Source organism: Plutella xylostella, chromosome 18, assembly GCF_932276165.1.
Source record: "Plutella xylostella chromosome 18, ilPluXylo3.1, whole genome shotgun sequence".
In the NCBI taxonomy this organism is placed as follows: Eukaryota; Metazoa; Arthropoda; class Insecta; order Lepidoptera; family Plutellidae; genus Plutella; species Plutella xylostella.
Window position 1 is genome coordinate 7,308,212 of NC_063998.1, and position 16,980 is coordinate 7,325,191.

The following is a 16,980-nucleotide window of genomic DNA, read 5'->3' on the forward strand; positions in this document are numbered from 1 at the left end:
TATACTGCGTATCTAGGCCAAATCTATAAAAAGTGTGGACCTAAAAATCAAACGTATCTCATAATCCTCTTACAAACGATGGCTGCTGCCGAAAATCTTCGGTACATAGGGTCGGTCGTTGGTCACGTAATAGGTTAACAGCTCTGCTGTCACAAGGCTTTGTAAACTGTATTCGCAGTGAAGAAGACAACGACGACATAATCCCCATCCTGCACCGGCACACGCCTCGGCTGACGGAGCTGTACGGGGAGTTCTACATCAGCGAGCTGATCGCCCGCCACCCCGAGTCTGACCGGGTGTTGCTGGTTTGCGAGGTTATTTACTCTTTATCAACTAGCTGTTCCCGCGAGCTTCACTTCGCCTTTAAGGGGATCCCTAAAGCTAAAATGCTAAAGTCGGCTTGATATACTTGATTAGATTGGAAAAACGGTGGCTTCTATCACATTGATAAAAATATATTTTGTAGCAGAGGGTATACTGAACATGTTAGTTGCTTATAAATTGGTGCAGGATTATAATAAGTATGTTAAAAAAAATTGCAAACACACCATGTCTTTTGCCATTTTTTGACTTATTATGAAAAAACCCTCGAAATCAGAGGGCCCATTTTCATGGAATCTTATATGTATGTGTAGGTAATTAAATTCTTAACAAAGTTACCTTAAAGAGTTGGATTTAATGGACCAGAAGTCAACTTTTTTTGCAAAAAACTAATAAATTCCGGTTTAAAAATGATGACACCGTGACAGATTTCAGATTTCTTCAGTCGTCGCCCTGGTGGCGGCCTGTTAGGAGCGATACCCACGCCATTTTATTTTTTATCAAATATTTCACAAAAACTGATTAAATCAACAAATTATGACTACAAGTATTATAATACATATGCATTTGCTATGGAAAGTTAATTTTCTAATCATTTTAGATGCAGAAAAGCCGAAAATTCTTAGAAAACATTTCGCCTTTTCGATTTGTTTACATTTTTTACTATAGAGTTACAGATGCATAGATAAAGGTAAACATTGCACATAATGACACTTATTAGATTCTCCGAATAAGAACTATACGGTCAATGCAGTATGCCAAAGCGCGAGCCTGTTTATATTCTGAGGGGTAATTTATTTTATTTTAACGGTTGTGTATGGTAGGTAAGCTACACAATATACAGGGTGTTGAAAAGTAAGTTCATAATTTGTTTTATTTGAAACCAAAAACCGTAGTTAATTAAAAATATATATATTTTAAGATGTGGTAGTCTGTACACTACAGGTTGTTAAAAATAAGTAAGTATTTTTAAAAATTGAAGATCTAAAATTTACATAATTTTTTAAATCTATTTAACAAGCTTTGCAAAAAAGCGGTTAAGTGCGACTGTATCTCGCCATGAAAAAAATGAAATGTTTACTGTAGCTATGAATTTAATGCGTTACAAGTGGAATAAAATACCGCATAATATTATGTACAACTATGTAAGAGCCTAGTTTTTAAAAAAAAACTCATAAGAAAATATTAAATACACAGGTTTTTTAACCCCTGAAGGAAATAGAGGGGTGTTATAAGTTTAAAGTAAGGGCTGAATTTTTTTTTAAATTAGGGTGATAGGTAATGTATATTTTTAATGATTTTTTCAAATAGATAAATGTTATACCATTTTTAAATTGCCATAAAATTACCTATAGTTATAGTTATAGAAAAGGGCAGGGCTACCAGTGCCCATTCGCCACTGCAACCTAAAAGATCTATAAATTATGACTCCCCATGCCGAGTCTCACTCTACAGGCCCAGGTCTTTTATAAACCTGATATTACCTATACAGGATGTTGCAAAAAGGGTATACTGTGCCGAAAGGGTTTGACTCAGGGGTTATTCTGAACAACTTTTGTTCTACAAGTTTTGGAAATTCTCGAAAAATAAATTCGTCTCTATAGTAAAAAGTCACGTGATCGAATAAGTTTCTATGTAAAAGGTTTTGTTACGTGAATTTTCAAAATTGTAGAAGAAAAGTGGATCAGAATGGCACCTAAATCCACTTTTGGCTAAGCTTTATACCCTTTTTTCAATACCTTGTATAAAATATCGTCAGCGTCACCTTAGATCGTAATCATCGTAACTCCTCGTGACCAAATTTTAGAGGAGACAAAAATACTGTTTTATTTGTAGTTCTAGTTGGCATACTACCCACCTAAAGTTTTTTTTAACTAGCCTAAAAATGATTTGTTTAGACAGTCTATCTTCCTGTTCAACCGCAGCCTGAGTGCCAGTGACTCAATGACTGAAAGGAGGCCATTAGTGCTCCTAAATAAATAAAGCAGGCCTGTAGATTATCTTTCAGTGTACCGACACATCTGATTGCTGTAAGAGCCTGATAAGCTCTTCGAACGAGTCATACCTCTGTGGTGGTACGGTTTCGACCTTTCGGACAGTCAGTTTGGCATCCGAAATGCGGATTCGAATAGTGGGTACAATACTTTGCGTTCGTTCACTGTCGGAGCAGGATAAGAACCACGGGCGAGTTGTTGCGCTGGCTGTTTGCTTAAAAATAGTAACCGCGTTCAACTCTATCCCCTAGAGGGCGAACCTTTAGGGCGGCTCTTGTATACCATCACTTGTCTTCTTATCTGCAGAAAATTGACAGAGGTCATACGTGTCTAACAAGTACATTAAGGATGCGAAAAGAGAGGGTTTGTTTTCACTGAAGAAGTTCAGTTGCGGAGTTCCACAGCGGTAGGTCTTGGACCCCTCTGCTGTGGAACTTGGCATACAACGCGGTCCTGCAAATCAAGCTCGCAAACGGCGTTAGCACAGTGCATTTTTCTAATGTCACACAGGTCGTGAGGTAGGCTGAGAGCCTCCTTCGGGGATGACATCCCAATGATTCATTACGAAAAAATTGCTGCAGCTGTGCTCGCCATGCAGTGCATGGGCTACTTCCGAATCTGGGGGGCTGTTGCAAAGGAGTCCGTTGCCTCTATACGGTACGGGTTCCGTGCGATCTATGATCCTTCCGGGAGCACCTGTCTTGTCAAGTCGAAGAGAATGGCTCGTATTCGACGCAACCTGCAGTACTGGTGGGATTGGTTGGAGGACAGGACACCAGGAAGCTGCAGCAGCCGTCATGCTGTGATTCGACGCATAGATGCAAAAAAAAGTTGAAAGTAACTTCATGTTAATAAAATATTAGATCTTAATTTAACAACATAACAATGCAAAAAAAAATTAACATTGTTGAGTATGTTATTGTAATTTACTAAAGTAGTAATAAAAACAAAGGCTTATTGCATAGTTTTCGTTCACGTTCGCCTACATCGCACGTTGTATATGAGAATAAAGGGTATAATTACTAAGTTTTCTTGTTTAAAAATCACGGTTTGGGGTTTAGAGGAAAACAAATGGTAAAATGCGGAATACAGTTTTTTTTTTCGAATAAAGAGGAAAACATGTGAATTCAAAAAACGTTTCTATTGACACCAAAGAGTACTTTTCGCCAAGAAAAGTGGAGTTACAATGTTTGCGATCTAAAGTGATGATAGAACTAGAACTTATTTTTTCAGTTCACCTGCTGTTGAGTGAAATCGTAATTAGGTAAATGACTCCTTGACATGAAAATAACTTTTTTTTTATAATCGTTATAACAAAACCGTTTTTTTTAATACAGCAATATTTGTAGGTGTACTTACAGTGAGCAAAAGAGCGCAGCAAGGTGTAAATTTTTTGGTTTTTAAGAAACAAAAATATTATTTCTATCATATCCCAAATACACATAAGTACTTAAAAAAAAAAATACACACTCTCGCCTTGTACTAATGTACTCCCTTGCGGGGGTACTTACATGTTATTATTTTTCTGGTGACCTCCCCATATCCCTTTGCCAGCTACGTAACCTTTTGTGACACCCTGTATATGCAGAGTTCTGCAAACTACTGTTCTACTTTTGAAACACCAAAAAAAACAGGTCGTCTAACTAAAAGGTCACGTGACCAAAAAAAAATTATATGAAGAAGCGTTTTTTTCATGAATATAAAAAATTACGTAGGATAAAAGTTTTTCAGAGTGACGCCTGAGTAACGCCCTTTCGGCTAACTATACTTTTTTTATTACACGGGGGCAGAGTTTAATACAACACCCTGAACTATTAAACTCTGATAATATTTTCGCGATTTTTTTACATTCTGATTTCATTTCCTGGCTTAGAAATAACATCAATAACATGCTGCACACGTAGGTTTCGGCATAGTATTAAACCTTTTTTGCAACAACCTGTATAAATATCGGCACGGGTACGACTTTATATATAATTAATTATTAAATATTAAAAATACTTTCAAATAAAAATAAATATTTTCGTATCACAAAACAATATTACTTACTTAGTATATTTTTAACAAAGTGGCATGTCTTCACTTTTATGTTTTCGAGTACTATGTTAAAATTTCATGTCATTGTCCGTAGAACGCCCCGCATACCTCAACCCCCCCTCACTAGATTTGACAGATTCTGATTTTCTTCCAGCTTTAGTGACAGCCTTAGGGTGAATTCGTCCAACCATCACGTTACACGAGAATAACTATACCGGGATTAAAATTATACGCGAGTAAATATCTAGGATAAGTACATTTGCATTCTACCAAGTTATACCATGATTAAATTGAATGAACGAGGAACGAAACTGTAATGCAACTAAAATAAAAATAGCTGCGTTTCAAAGCATGCAATAGAAATGACATGCCAACTTAGTTTGAATGGATTATAAAAGTATGAAATTGTTTATGTTTTAAAATTTTATTCGCTGTTGTTATTCTGAGACTTTGCCTTTTAACGTACTTTTGTTTATGTTTTGACAGATGTGTTTATATGTCATTATGACGGTTTTCTAATCAGCTGATGTGCTGCCGCCATTACAAAATTACTCTCGGATAAGCTCGTTACACGGTCAATTTTGGCGGTATAACATTTTATTCTTGGGATAAGCTAGTTATCTTGTTTTCAGGTTTGGTAGAATGCAAAATCTGCTTACTCGCGAGTAACTGGTAGTTTACTCGTGAGTAAATAGTTACTGGACGTTGGCCGAATCCGCCCTTAAGGGCCCGTACAGGGTGACGTGCCGCGCCAATTTTGGGTTTTCAATGCTCTTCACACAGCACACGCAGTGACACGCACACATGTAAGTTTGCACAGTGGGTCGATAAACTTTTACTCGCCAACTTTATTGACAATTATGTTCAAGTACATTTTGGGTGATTTTAGGGTAAGTAAGTATAATTCTTACTTACACTGGTAGGCACCAGGAAAGAGTAGAAATTAATAGGGGTGCCACTTTACTCTATACTCGGAACCCGATTAGCTTTCTCAAACAAATGTGGTATTTACTTGTAGAAAGGTAACTACAAGTATTAAAGTGTAGATAATAAGTTTCGGGCATTCTCCAGCCAACTGAACCCCGACGACAAAGCAAAGTAAATACATAGTGTCGCAAAAGGGATATACTAAGCCAAAAGGGGATGACTCAAGGGGTCATTCTGAACAACTTTTGTTCTAAGAGATTTGCAAATTCGCGAAAAAAAAATATTCGTTTTCCATGGTAAAAAGTCACATGTCCAACAAAGTTAATTTCCAAAACTCGTAGAGCAAAAGTTCAGAATGACCCCTGTCTTACTCCTTTTTACCGGACTGCCGAAAGAGGAGGGTAATGTTTTTTGACTGTATGTATGTATGTTTGTCTGTTTCTTTGTTCCCTCCTGTAGCCTAAACGGCTTGATAGATTTTGATGTATGAGGTATTGTTAGAAGCGTATTGATGGCGCGATGGTTATAGGCTATGTGACGTTCCATTAAAATGAACATAGCGCCCTCTAGAGGACATAACGTGATGATCGAAAAAATAATAATTCAACTTTGCCGTGTAAGGTATCAAATGAAAGGGCTTGATTTTCACATTATAAAAATATGCATATTGAAGGTATTTATATATAACAACACCAAAATTATTGAAATAAAAAATGATCATGAACTACTGACGTAAAATTTCATAAAATGAAAACAACTAAAAAGTTACAAATAAAAAAATACAATTATAAACAAACGAAAAACCCGACTGTACGCTAAAAACATGAAAACAAGTCCCAATGTTAATGGAAAGTATCGCAGGCGGGGACCAACTTGACCGCCACTCAAGGCCGTTTTCTAAGTAACAATCAGCTAAATGGTGAACCCTCTAATTTTAGGGTTTCGAACGTCAAAAGAAAAAAAGCAACCGTTATAGGATCTCTTTGTTGTCCGTCTGTCACCGCCCTTTTTCTCAGAAACGGGTAAAGATATCAAGCTGATATTTCGCATAGATGGGGAGTAACCCAAAAAAAATATTATGGTACTCCCTGTCCCACACAAGTAAATTGAGGCTTATATTTTTTCCAGTTATTTTGATGTGTATCCTTTTTTTTCTTTGATGTTTTGTATAAGTATGTGTTTGTTTTCTTTAAATCTGTATTTTTTTTGTTGTTGCTGTCTATGTGTGGAATAAATGTATCTTTATCTTCAAATCACGCCATCTATCGTTTGTTTTTTTGTGGCTACTGTCTATAGAAGAAATTCCGTCATTGACAATTTTACGTTACGAATTTATTTTATTTTTATTTTTACATTTTCGTGGAGAACCAACAGCATTTTGTTAATAAATAATTATTACTTATGAACACATAAAAACTTGATGCCATTAACAGAATGAACTTAGTAAACCCAGTAAACCTAACACATCCAGAGGAAAAATAAAATCTCTTTCTCTCTCTCTGAAAAACATACTTAATAGCCCAAACTCGATGCTTTTAGCTATTAACATCTTTGAAATAAAATTGAGCCACCACCGTGTTACTGCCCTCATCAGATCCTCACGAGACCATACCTCAACCAGCACCAAGAGACTGTATTTTTGATCCCTAACCTAATGTTCGTGCGTATTGTCATCACTTAGATCCATTCGCTATATTCCTGCTCCTCATCAGACCTTTACGAGACTGTAATGTCACGAGAATATTGCACACTATCTAATTTAATTTAATGTATTGAATATACTGGAAGAATTATGCTTCCTCAATTTCAAATCAAATTATGTTGGTGTCATAAAAGTTGAAAAAGTGCAATGACAACCAATGTGCAGTGATTTTGTATCTGTACACGATAAGATCGCGAGCTGTCAGTGCTGCCTAAACCGACGTGACCCTTCTTTGGAGGCCAGCGGCCAACTGAGTCAAACGTCACTTGTGTTTATGATTTTATAACACAGAAAACCGCCATAGATATTTGTATGAAGATTTGAGGGAAAAAAATTGCTCAAGTTTGGGATTAATTTACTCAAAATAAGTGTGTGTTTATTAAAAAACAAGGTATTTAGCGCCTAGTCCAAGCCTTTAACTTTATAATATGATAAAAATCATATGAAAATTCTTGATGATTACGACACAGTTGTTACAATACGGGAGTGTCATTTACTGGTTTTTCGTCATATTCTGAATTTAATTTACAGTTATCCATAAGCTTTTACTTAAATTCGAATGATTCAGCACCTAGCTAGACTCTTCGACTACCGGTGTGATTTTTTTCAAAGCTGTAACGCATCATTTACTACATAATTCTATGACAATGCGAACCCTCGATTGCCTATTGCCGACCCTTAAGGGTCTGCAATAGGGAATCGAGGGTTGGCATTGTCATAGAATTATGTAGTAAATGATGCTCTACAGCCTTGAAAAAAATCACACAGGTAGTTGAAGAGTCTAGCTAGGTGCTGAATCATTCGAATTTAAGTAAATGATTATGGATAACTGTAAATTAAATTCAGAATATCAAGAAAAACCAGTCAATCACACTCCCGTATTGTAACAACTGTGTCGTAATTATAAAGAATTTTCATATGATTTTTATCATATTATAAAGTTAAAGGCTTGGACTAGGCGCTAAATACCTTGTTTTTTAATAAACACACACTTATTTTGTGTAAATTAATCCCAAACTTGAGCAATTTTTTTCCCTCAAATCTTCATACAAATATCTATGGCGGCTTTCTGTGTTATAAAATCATAAACACAAGTGACGTTTGACTCAGTTGGCCGCTGGCCTCCAAAGAAGGGTCACGTCGGTTTAGGCAGCACTGACAGCTCGCGATCTTATCGTGTACAGATACAAAATCACTGCACATTGGTTGTCATTGCACCTTTTCAACTTTTATGACACCAACATAATTTGATTTGAAATTGAGGAAGCATAATTCTTCCAGTATATTCAATACATTAAATTAAATTAGATAGTGTGCAATATTCTCGTGATATTACAGTCTCGTAAAGGTCTGATGAGGAGCAGGAATATAGCGAATGGATCTAAGTGATGACAATACGCACGAACATTAGGTTAGGGATCAAAAATACAGTCTCTTGGTGCTGGTTGAGGTATGGTCTCGTGAGGATCTGATGAGGGCAGTAACACGGTGGTGGCTCAATTTTATTTCAAAGATGTTAATAGCTAAAACCATCGAGTTTGGGCTATTAAGTATGTTTTTCAGAGAGAGAGAAAGAGATTTTGTTTTTCCTCTGGATGTGTTAGGTTTACTGGGTTTACTAAGTTCATTCTGTTAATGGCATCAAGTTGTTATGTGTTCATAAGTAATAATTATTTATTAACAAAATGCTGTTGATTCTCCACGAAAATGTAAAAATAAAAATAAAATAAATAAAAATAAATTCGTAACGTAAAATTGTCAATGACGGAATTTCTTCTATAGACAGTAGCCACAAAAAAAAACAAACGATAGATGGCGTGATTTGAAGATAAAGATACATTTTTGCGACACATAGACAGCAACAACAAAAAAAATACAGATTTAAAGAAAAGAAACACATACTTATACAAAACAACAAAGAAAAAAAAAGGATACACATCAAAATAACTGGAAAAAATATAAGCCCCAATTTACTTGTGTGGGACAGGGAGTACCATAATATTTTTTTTGGGGTACTCCCCATCTATGCGAAATATAAGCTTGATATCTTTACCCGTTTCTGAGAAAAAGGGCGGTGACAGACAGTCAGCCAGACAGACGGACAACAAAGAGATCATAATAACTGTTGCTTTTTTTCTTTTGACGTTCGAAACCCTAAAATTAAGTAAAAATATTATGCTGCCAAAAAATGTACTTACAGGTATTGAAAAAGCGGTATATAAACAAATTATACCAGCAGAGGGTTCACCATTTAGCTGAATGTTACTTAGAAAACGGCCTTGAGTGGCGGTCAGGTTGGTCCCCGCCTGCGATACTTTCCATTAACATTGGGACTCGTTTTCATGTTTTTAGCGTACAGTCAGGTTTTTAGTTTTTTATAATTGTATTTTTTTATTTGTAACTTTTTAGTTGTTTTTATTTTATGAAATTTTACGTCGGTAGGTAGTTCATGATCATTTTTTATTTCAATAATTTTGGTGTTGTTATTTAAATACCTTCAATATGCATATTTTTGTAATGTGAAAATCAAGTCCTTTCATTTGATACCTTACACGGCAAAGTTGAATTATTATTTTTTCGATCATCACGTTATGTCCTCAAGAGGGCGCTATGTACATTTTAATGGAACGTCACATAGCCTATAGCCATCGCGCCATCAATACGCTTCTAACAATACCTCATACATCAAAATCTATCAAGCCGTTTAGGCTACAGGAGGGAACAAAGAAACAGACAAACATACATATATACATACATACAATCAAAAAACATTACCCTCCTCCTTCGGCAGTCGGGTAAAAAGGAGTAAGACAGGGGGTCATTCTGAACTTTTGCTCTACGAGTTTTGGAAATTAACAAAAAAAAACCTTTTTCATAGAAACTTTGTTGGACATGTGACTTTTTACCATGGAAAACGAATATTTTTTTTCGCGAATTTGCAAATCTCGTAGAACAAAAGTTGTTCAGAATGACCCCTTGAGTCATCCCCTTTTGGCTTAGTATAGCCCTTTTGCGACACTATGTATTTACTTTGCTTTGTCGTCGGGGTTCAGTTGGCTGGAGGATGCCCGAAACTTATTATCTACACTTTAATACTTTTAGTTACCTTTCTACAAGTAAATACCACATTTGTTTGAGAAAGCTAATCGGGTTCCGAGTATAGAGTAAAGTGGCACCCCTATTAATTTCTACTCTTTCCTGGTGCCTACCAGTGTAAGTAAGAATTATACTTACTTACCCTAAAATCACCCAAAAATGTACTTGAACATAATTGTCAATAAAGTTGGCGAGTAAAAGTTTATCGACCCACTGTGCAAACTTACATGTGTGCGTGTCACTGCGTGTGCTGTGTGAAGAGCATTGAAAACCCAAAATTGGCGCGGCACGTCACCCTGTACGGGCCCTTAAAAGGGATAAAAAGTCATACCAAATTTCAGTTCAAGTTCAAGAAGTAACAAACATACACACACACACACATACTCACAAACTTTCACCTTTATAATATTGGTAGGTATTATATCTTCTTATTAGCGTGTCGGTGACAAATATTTATCCTGCGGACCAGGATTTGTCACCGTGCAGTAAGGATAAGCCAGTCAGATTAGCTCTTAGTCGCTAGGATTAGCAAGACTTCGCAAGGTGCGTCGGAAGTAGGAAGAATACCTACCAATCTTAGACAAGCTACCAATCAATGATTGAGATGCTATTAACGTTATTGCTGCACAGCGACAGGTAAGATGCTTATAGTGGATTTTAAATTTATCTTGGAAGTAAGGATAGGTGATCTCCAGAACTTATAAATTAGCTGCATACTTACTTCCAGCACAAAGAGTTGGCGGTAGGAGTGATGTGTCTAAACACTCAGATAAACTATGCAGATCTAGAGGAAGCATACGATCTGTCTCCCTACGCTGGCCTGAGGAAAATAACAGGCCACCCTGATAAAGATGACTCCAGCTATAATATGTAAGTACATATAATAGTATACTTTTACTTATTATCATCATCATGCGCCTGTAATCTGTAGTCGTTGACTGATGGAAGTACACTCACGGGCAATGAGAAGGTTCCACCGAGAAAAGCACCAAATTACTCCTAAACGGAATAGGCTAGCTTAATGATGCCTTCTGCAACATTGAAGTACATTCAACAAAGCATCAGGATATTACCAACTAAAAACGGTAATATTTTGTGAAATTAAAAAAAAAATGTATGATAAAATTGGAGTTGTTTGGTGTCGGTATTTTGTGAATGGAACTTATTCATTGCCCGTGAGTGTATTAGGTTAGTCCTATTCCTGCCACTTTTTATCGGTATTGTTAAAGCATGATAGAAATAGATTTCGGCATTACTTTGATATATAACGTACTTATTATGTTTCAGCATGGATAAACTACCAGTAGTTTCGCAAATGAATATAACAGATGGTTCCAATTCCCAGATGTACATGTCACATGAAAGAAGGAGTGTTTCGGGTCCAGCTATTCAGGATGTTAGTTTCTTTTTAACAATCGATTGAAAAAGGTGTAACTAGATGTCAGTCTTCATGGGTGTCTGCCTGTACCAATCATTTACTAACCACACAAAGTACTTACTACAAAATAATTTTCAGACTTAACAATCGTAGTTATATTTTTATTAAGTAGTTATGGAAAATATCACTTTCTTTTTCTTATCATGAAAAATTAGTGTAATATCCACCAACTTCACTTTAGTAATTATTATCTATACCTACTGTATTATTTTTATTATTGTTCTTCTCACATGTCGTCAGTAATAGACACTAGACCTAGACTGGGTTTTAGGTTTTCCAGTAAGATTAGTTGTAGCGCAGAATGCGCCGAATACGTATTTAACTAACAGTTGATACCTCACTTCAAAAAGCTTCTATCATGCACCCGCTTTTTGTTATTTGATCAACTTATTTATTTACATACATACATATGCACTCACGACTGTAATCCCCAAAGGGGTAGTCCGAGATGGCTCACTAGCGAGTACTTAAACTTCTTAATTTAAAGAACACAATTGAAAGAATTCATTGGTACAGGCCAGGATTCGAACCCACGACCTCTCGATTGAGAGGACGAGGCCTTATCCATTACGCCACCACCGCTCACTTATTTATTTATTACAGATAGATGATACTGAGGATGAAGTGGCGGACGACGGGAGGCAGTTGTCAGCAGTTCGCTACGATTATTTGAACCTATTCGAGGACGAGGAAGATGTGGATTTCGACATAGTCAATATTGACACCAACCTACTGCGGGTGCCGGTCATGATAACTGAAGGGTCGGATAATTTTGGGTAATTATGAAGAGCAAAATTAACGTGACTTGATGAAATGTTATTCTAATGGTAGGTGCTGTCAGCACCCAGCATATGTATAATAATGTAGACTTCAAGTCTGGAGAGATCAAGTGGCTATAATTAGTACTTTAGATTTTACACATAACATAAATAATGTTTGGTAGGTACATTCATATTTTGTGTTACAGTATTTCGGATTTCATCGTGAGGTCTTTGCCGGACTCACCTACAGACTCGGAGGGCATTATTACGAATAGACCTAAAAAGCAAAGTGAGTTGCTATTATTTGCAATATTTAACACTTAGATACTTATTACCACACGAATTAAAAATAGAAGAAACAAAGTGGTCTTTGTGAGCAAGAATCAAACTCTTTTGCGATGATGAGAACGTCTCCTTGGCTTTTTGATTAAAATACTATTAAACAAATAAACTACGGCCAAAATAAATGATTTAATTACGAAATCAATCATTTTAGCTCGTAAGTACTTATTTGATTTGTCATTATGTTTTATTTTATAAGTTAGTTTTTAAATTAATTCAAATAAAAAGACACTCCAAGATTGCTCAAAATCTACGACAAGTAAGAAAAAATACACTATACCAAAAAAACCAAACAAATACATAAATAAATACAGTGCAAAAAAAATATTCTACTGTTTCGTATTTAAAATATGGTCATGATATTTCCAGCGATAGCGGGCCTAGACCGTCTCAACAGTCGAGTACATACGGTCCGCTACACGGGCGCGCCCAACGCTTTCATCCTCGAACTGTTCGCCGTGCAGACTGGCTACGATGAGAGGTAACAATAACGATCATAATTGCCTACCTACATAATACTAAATTTAAGGCCTGGGTCTCCTATTTACTCCGTAGGTCGCGTCAAGTGTCACCGCCGTAGGCCGCGTCACGATGCTCAGGCCGGGGTCTCCTATTTACGCCGAAGGGCGCGTCCAGCGTCACGCCGTAGGCCGCGTCACAATGCTCACTATAGAAATGTACTGATGCGGTCTCCCTGACACGCCGACGTTTGCGCGTAGATGTAGTGACAATCGTGACGCGGCCTACGGCGGTGACACTTGACGCGACCTACGGAGTAAATAGGAGACCCCGGCCTCACTACATCTACGCGCCAACGTCGGCGTGTGAGGGAGACCGCATCAGTACATTTCTATAGTGAGCATCGTGACGCGGCCTACGGCGTGACGCTGGACGCGCCCTGCGGCGTAAATAGGAGACCCAGGCCTAATTAACATTACCCTTCTTGTACCTACCTGAAACGTGAGTAGATACATTTTTCAGTAAGTAGACGTGCATGTTTCGTACAGTGAGTTATTTAATTCGTTTTACCAGTTATTAAATTAAGGTACCTAATAGAGTCCCAAAAATATAATACACTCTATTCGTGATATTATTGTACAATATTCACTATAGCGTGGTTTATTGTAACTAAAATATTATATTTTTTTTGTTTGTAGATATGGTTTTGATATGCTGGAGGTGGCATTTGAGTTGTTTCCTGACAGAGACTATTGCATAATTTGTCTGCCTTCTGATAATGTTGCTTTTCCTCTTTTAGAACATTTTACGGTATGTTTTTTTTTAAATATTAATTTCATTTTTAATTTACATGTTAGTATGATTTAGTTAATTTTTACCAAAGGAATTATAAATTGAAAGTCGTTGTTTTGCGACTAAGAGTTAAAAACCTTATGTTTCAGCTGGTGACTCCATTCAGCTGCAAGCCAAAGTTTTTAAACCAAACCCTGTATGTCGCCCACGTCAACTCTATACGAGGGTAAGAACACAATCAGTAACCGGCGTGTGTTATCGTTCCCCATTTAAGTACTTGTATATCTATCTTAAAAATCCTTAAGCCTAGAAGTAGATCATTGGCAGATACAACAAACGAAAAAATAAGTATTTCACTCGGATATCTGTTAAAGAAAACCCAATCTTCACCACTACAACCCAAACTCAAATTTCTAGCAATCTCCGCGTGCGGGCAGGAGAACCGTACGACTTGTGTCACATAGCAGACATCTTGGAGCATGTTCCCAAGTCGATGCCGGTGTTCAAGCTGTTCCAAGCGAGTCTGACCGCCAACAGGCTCAAGTCGTATGTGCTGCTCAGCGAGAACCAGCCCGTCGGCATGGTGGTGCTTGGGTCAGTTTTAAGTATTAACTGATTATGTACTGAGTCTTAATAAATATAATAAAATCTTTTGTGGATTCCACCCTTGATCGAAGATTCCACTTCTTGCACCTACGGGATAGACGGTCTTCTATTCGTTGTTGTCAGAAACCCTCAGTCTCTGTCTTAACAACAGTAGCCTTCTTCGGAAATATGGCGTAAGGAGCTCTTCAATGTATAGCCACGGTGAAGGAAACCCGCAGTGGACTATATTGATGGGAAATGGTCTAAGCTTTGGAAGCTAGTTACCGTATGAAAATAAAATAATGTCTAACATCCACGAAGGTTCCAATAATAGACTGAAGTTTAGGAACTAGAATGCAAGTCTAAAGTGGTGTATTCTGCAGGCCCCTCGACGACTCTTCTATATTCCGTGCGAAGTACACCTTGAACCCGGCGCCGCATCGACAAGGAAACGACGGAGCTGTTAGTACCTATAGTTTCATTACTTTGATGTAGGTAGGTACTTAAATCTTGTTGTCGTCCTAAGGTAGCCCAGTGGTACAGAGGGCCTTCACGAGAGTGCGCCACGCCGTCCTGTACTCAGCAACCGCTCTGGCCTCCGTCCAGCTCAGGCCTTGCGCTCGCAGCTCGCCGTCCACTGTGCGCCGAACTTAAATCTTGCTGCCTGTAAAATGTGAAGACTTTGACAAAACAGTCTAGGAAGTTATATAGCTACCGGGCACACTATCCGATGAGGAAGTACTACACATTTTGTCTAAACGTTTTTCCGAATCGAAAGCAAGCTACGAGCCGCTAGATTTAGTGGGCTAGGACTCAAGGAGCCGAGGACAGGAAGACGTGGCAGACGCTAGTGTAGACCCTCTAGACTTCTGGACTGCAAAAGGTCAAGAACATTGCAGCTACTAACCGGCAATCGACTACTAAAGCTGATGACGATGTTGCAGCTACTTGGTACTGCTTCCTTGGTAGACGACTAAAGCTGATCATGATTAGCAGCTATTACCTTGCAGATGGCCTTGAGGAAGGCCGAGGACCGAGTGTTGTGGCGCTCCTTAAGAGAGGCCTATGTCCAGCAGTGGATGATTATTGGCTGATGATGATGATGATGACCTTGCAGATCCTGGCTGGCGTGGTGTCCCCCGTGTTCGAGCCGCACGCTCGCTGGCTGCTGCGCGAGGTGATCCGACACTCCATGTTCAGCACCCTGTTCTGGATCAACCGCACCTGCTGCAAGGCCGATACGGTTAGTCACCTACACTGCTTATGTTATGATGTAGCCTTCAGTTCACATCGACCATTAGGTTCACATTAGGTATGAAGCACAATTTACTAATAGGGAATATGCATGTATTATATGTAATATATATAGCTGGTTACCACTGTCGGACATACATCGCCTTATTATAGTAAAAAATAAATAAATAATACTTAATCAAAAATATTGATTAAGGCATAATTTTGAAATAATAAGTTTATTAAAAATCATATTTGACCTTTATTTGAATCACATGCATATTCCCTAGTGAGATCTTGTTTGTGCCCATTGTGCCTTTCTTTTTATTAAGACAGAATCATGCTATACTTTCCATTGTACCTCGTAGATACGGTTTATTGCACACACATAGAAAACAAATAGAAGATACATGATATATGGTACAATACAAGTATTACTAAAATTATGTCTTTGTTATTATTATTTTTTTATATTTTTAGCATCCCCAGAGTCCGGAGCGCAACCTCATGTCTCTAGCGAGTCGCATGGTGCACGTGCGGGGGCGCCGCGCCACGCCCAACCTGACAGGGCTCAAAGAGCTGGATGTCTATTTTAAGGATGAGTAAGTTTGTTTCTGAAGCTTTAAAATCAGTAAGTATGGATGTTTTCGGCCACTCTGCATGCGAGACTTGCGAGGTCGCAGCGTTCCGATTTTTCTGTAATCTGTATGGTGGCTCGGAATCCTACACACACAAAAGCGGTCGGACCGCAACTGCTTTCTTCAACGGAATGCAGAACTTGGAACTCTGATAGCTATACCACGTGCAGTGTTGCCGACACCTTATTGGGCTGCTGAAGATAATAAATTAAGGCCCTTCTTCACCACCAAAAGTCCATCAAATACAGACATAAAAGTCAATAAAAGTAGCTAAACTTATAACACGTGTAACTAATAGCAAGACCATTGCAGACTGTACGCCCCAGCCGTGTGGATGATCGACCGGCCACTCTGCAGCGTGCCTAAAGTGGACGTGAACAACAACATCGTGGTGGTGGGCGCCAGCCGCACCGGCATCGCCTTCCTCGAAGATTTGCTTATGGGGTACCTACATAGTATACATCTTAGTACTGCAGGAAAGGAGCCTCCTTGAGTCGTCACTCAATATATATCATCTCCTCCATAAATATCTTTCTAGACTCGCCAGTGTAGTGCGGAAGGCGCAGACAGTTTGTATTTACCGTGTTGATGACCAACAATGGACGCTAGTTGCTGGCTGCCAATGGATGCTCCAGACATTGTACGTTCACATACG

At 38.0% G+C, this 16,980-nt stretch overlaps 1 protein-coding gene across 1 annotated transcript in view; it reads left to right on the forward strand.

Moving 5' to 3' along the window:
- The window catches only part of LOC105381723 (cilia- and flagella-associated protein 61), a 35,062-nt gene that overhangs the window by 2,193 nt on the left and 15,889 nt on the right, over positions 1 to 16,980 (forward strand). The window contains exons 6-18 of the mRNA XM_048627171.1: positions 179 to 314; positions 10,805 to 10,947; positions 11,365 to 11,473; positions 12,119 to 12,291; positions 12,483 to 12,565; positions 12,988 to 13,099; positions 13,776 to 13,887; positions 14,019 to 14,095; positions 14,287 to 14,463; positions 14,838 to 14,916; positions 15,572 to 15,697; positions 16,168 to 16,289; positions 16,638 to 16,769. Coding sequence (XP_048483128.1) covers positions 179 to 314; positions 10,805 to 10,947; positions 11,365 to 11,473; positions 12,119 to 12,291; positions 12,483 to 12,565; positions 12,988 to 13,099; positions 13,776 to 13,887; positions 14,019 to 14,095; positions 14,287 to 14,463; positions 14,838 to 14,916; positions 15,572 to 15,697; positions 16,168 to 16,289; positions 16,638 to 16,769 — 1,581 coding nt within the window. The remainder of the gene's footprint in view (positions 1 to 178; positions 315 to 10,804; positions 10,948 to 11,364; positions 11,474 to 12,118; positions 12,292 to 12,482; positions 12,566 to 12,987; positions 13,100 to 13,775; positions 13,888 to 14,018; positions 14,096 to 14,286; positions 14,464 to 14,837; positions 14,917 to 15,571; positions 15,698 to 16,167; positions 16,290 to 16,637; positions 16,770 to 16,980) is intronic.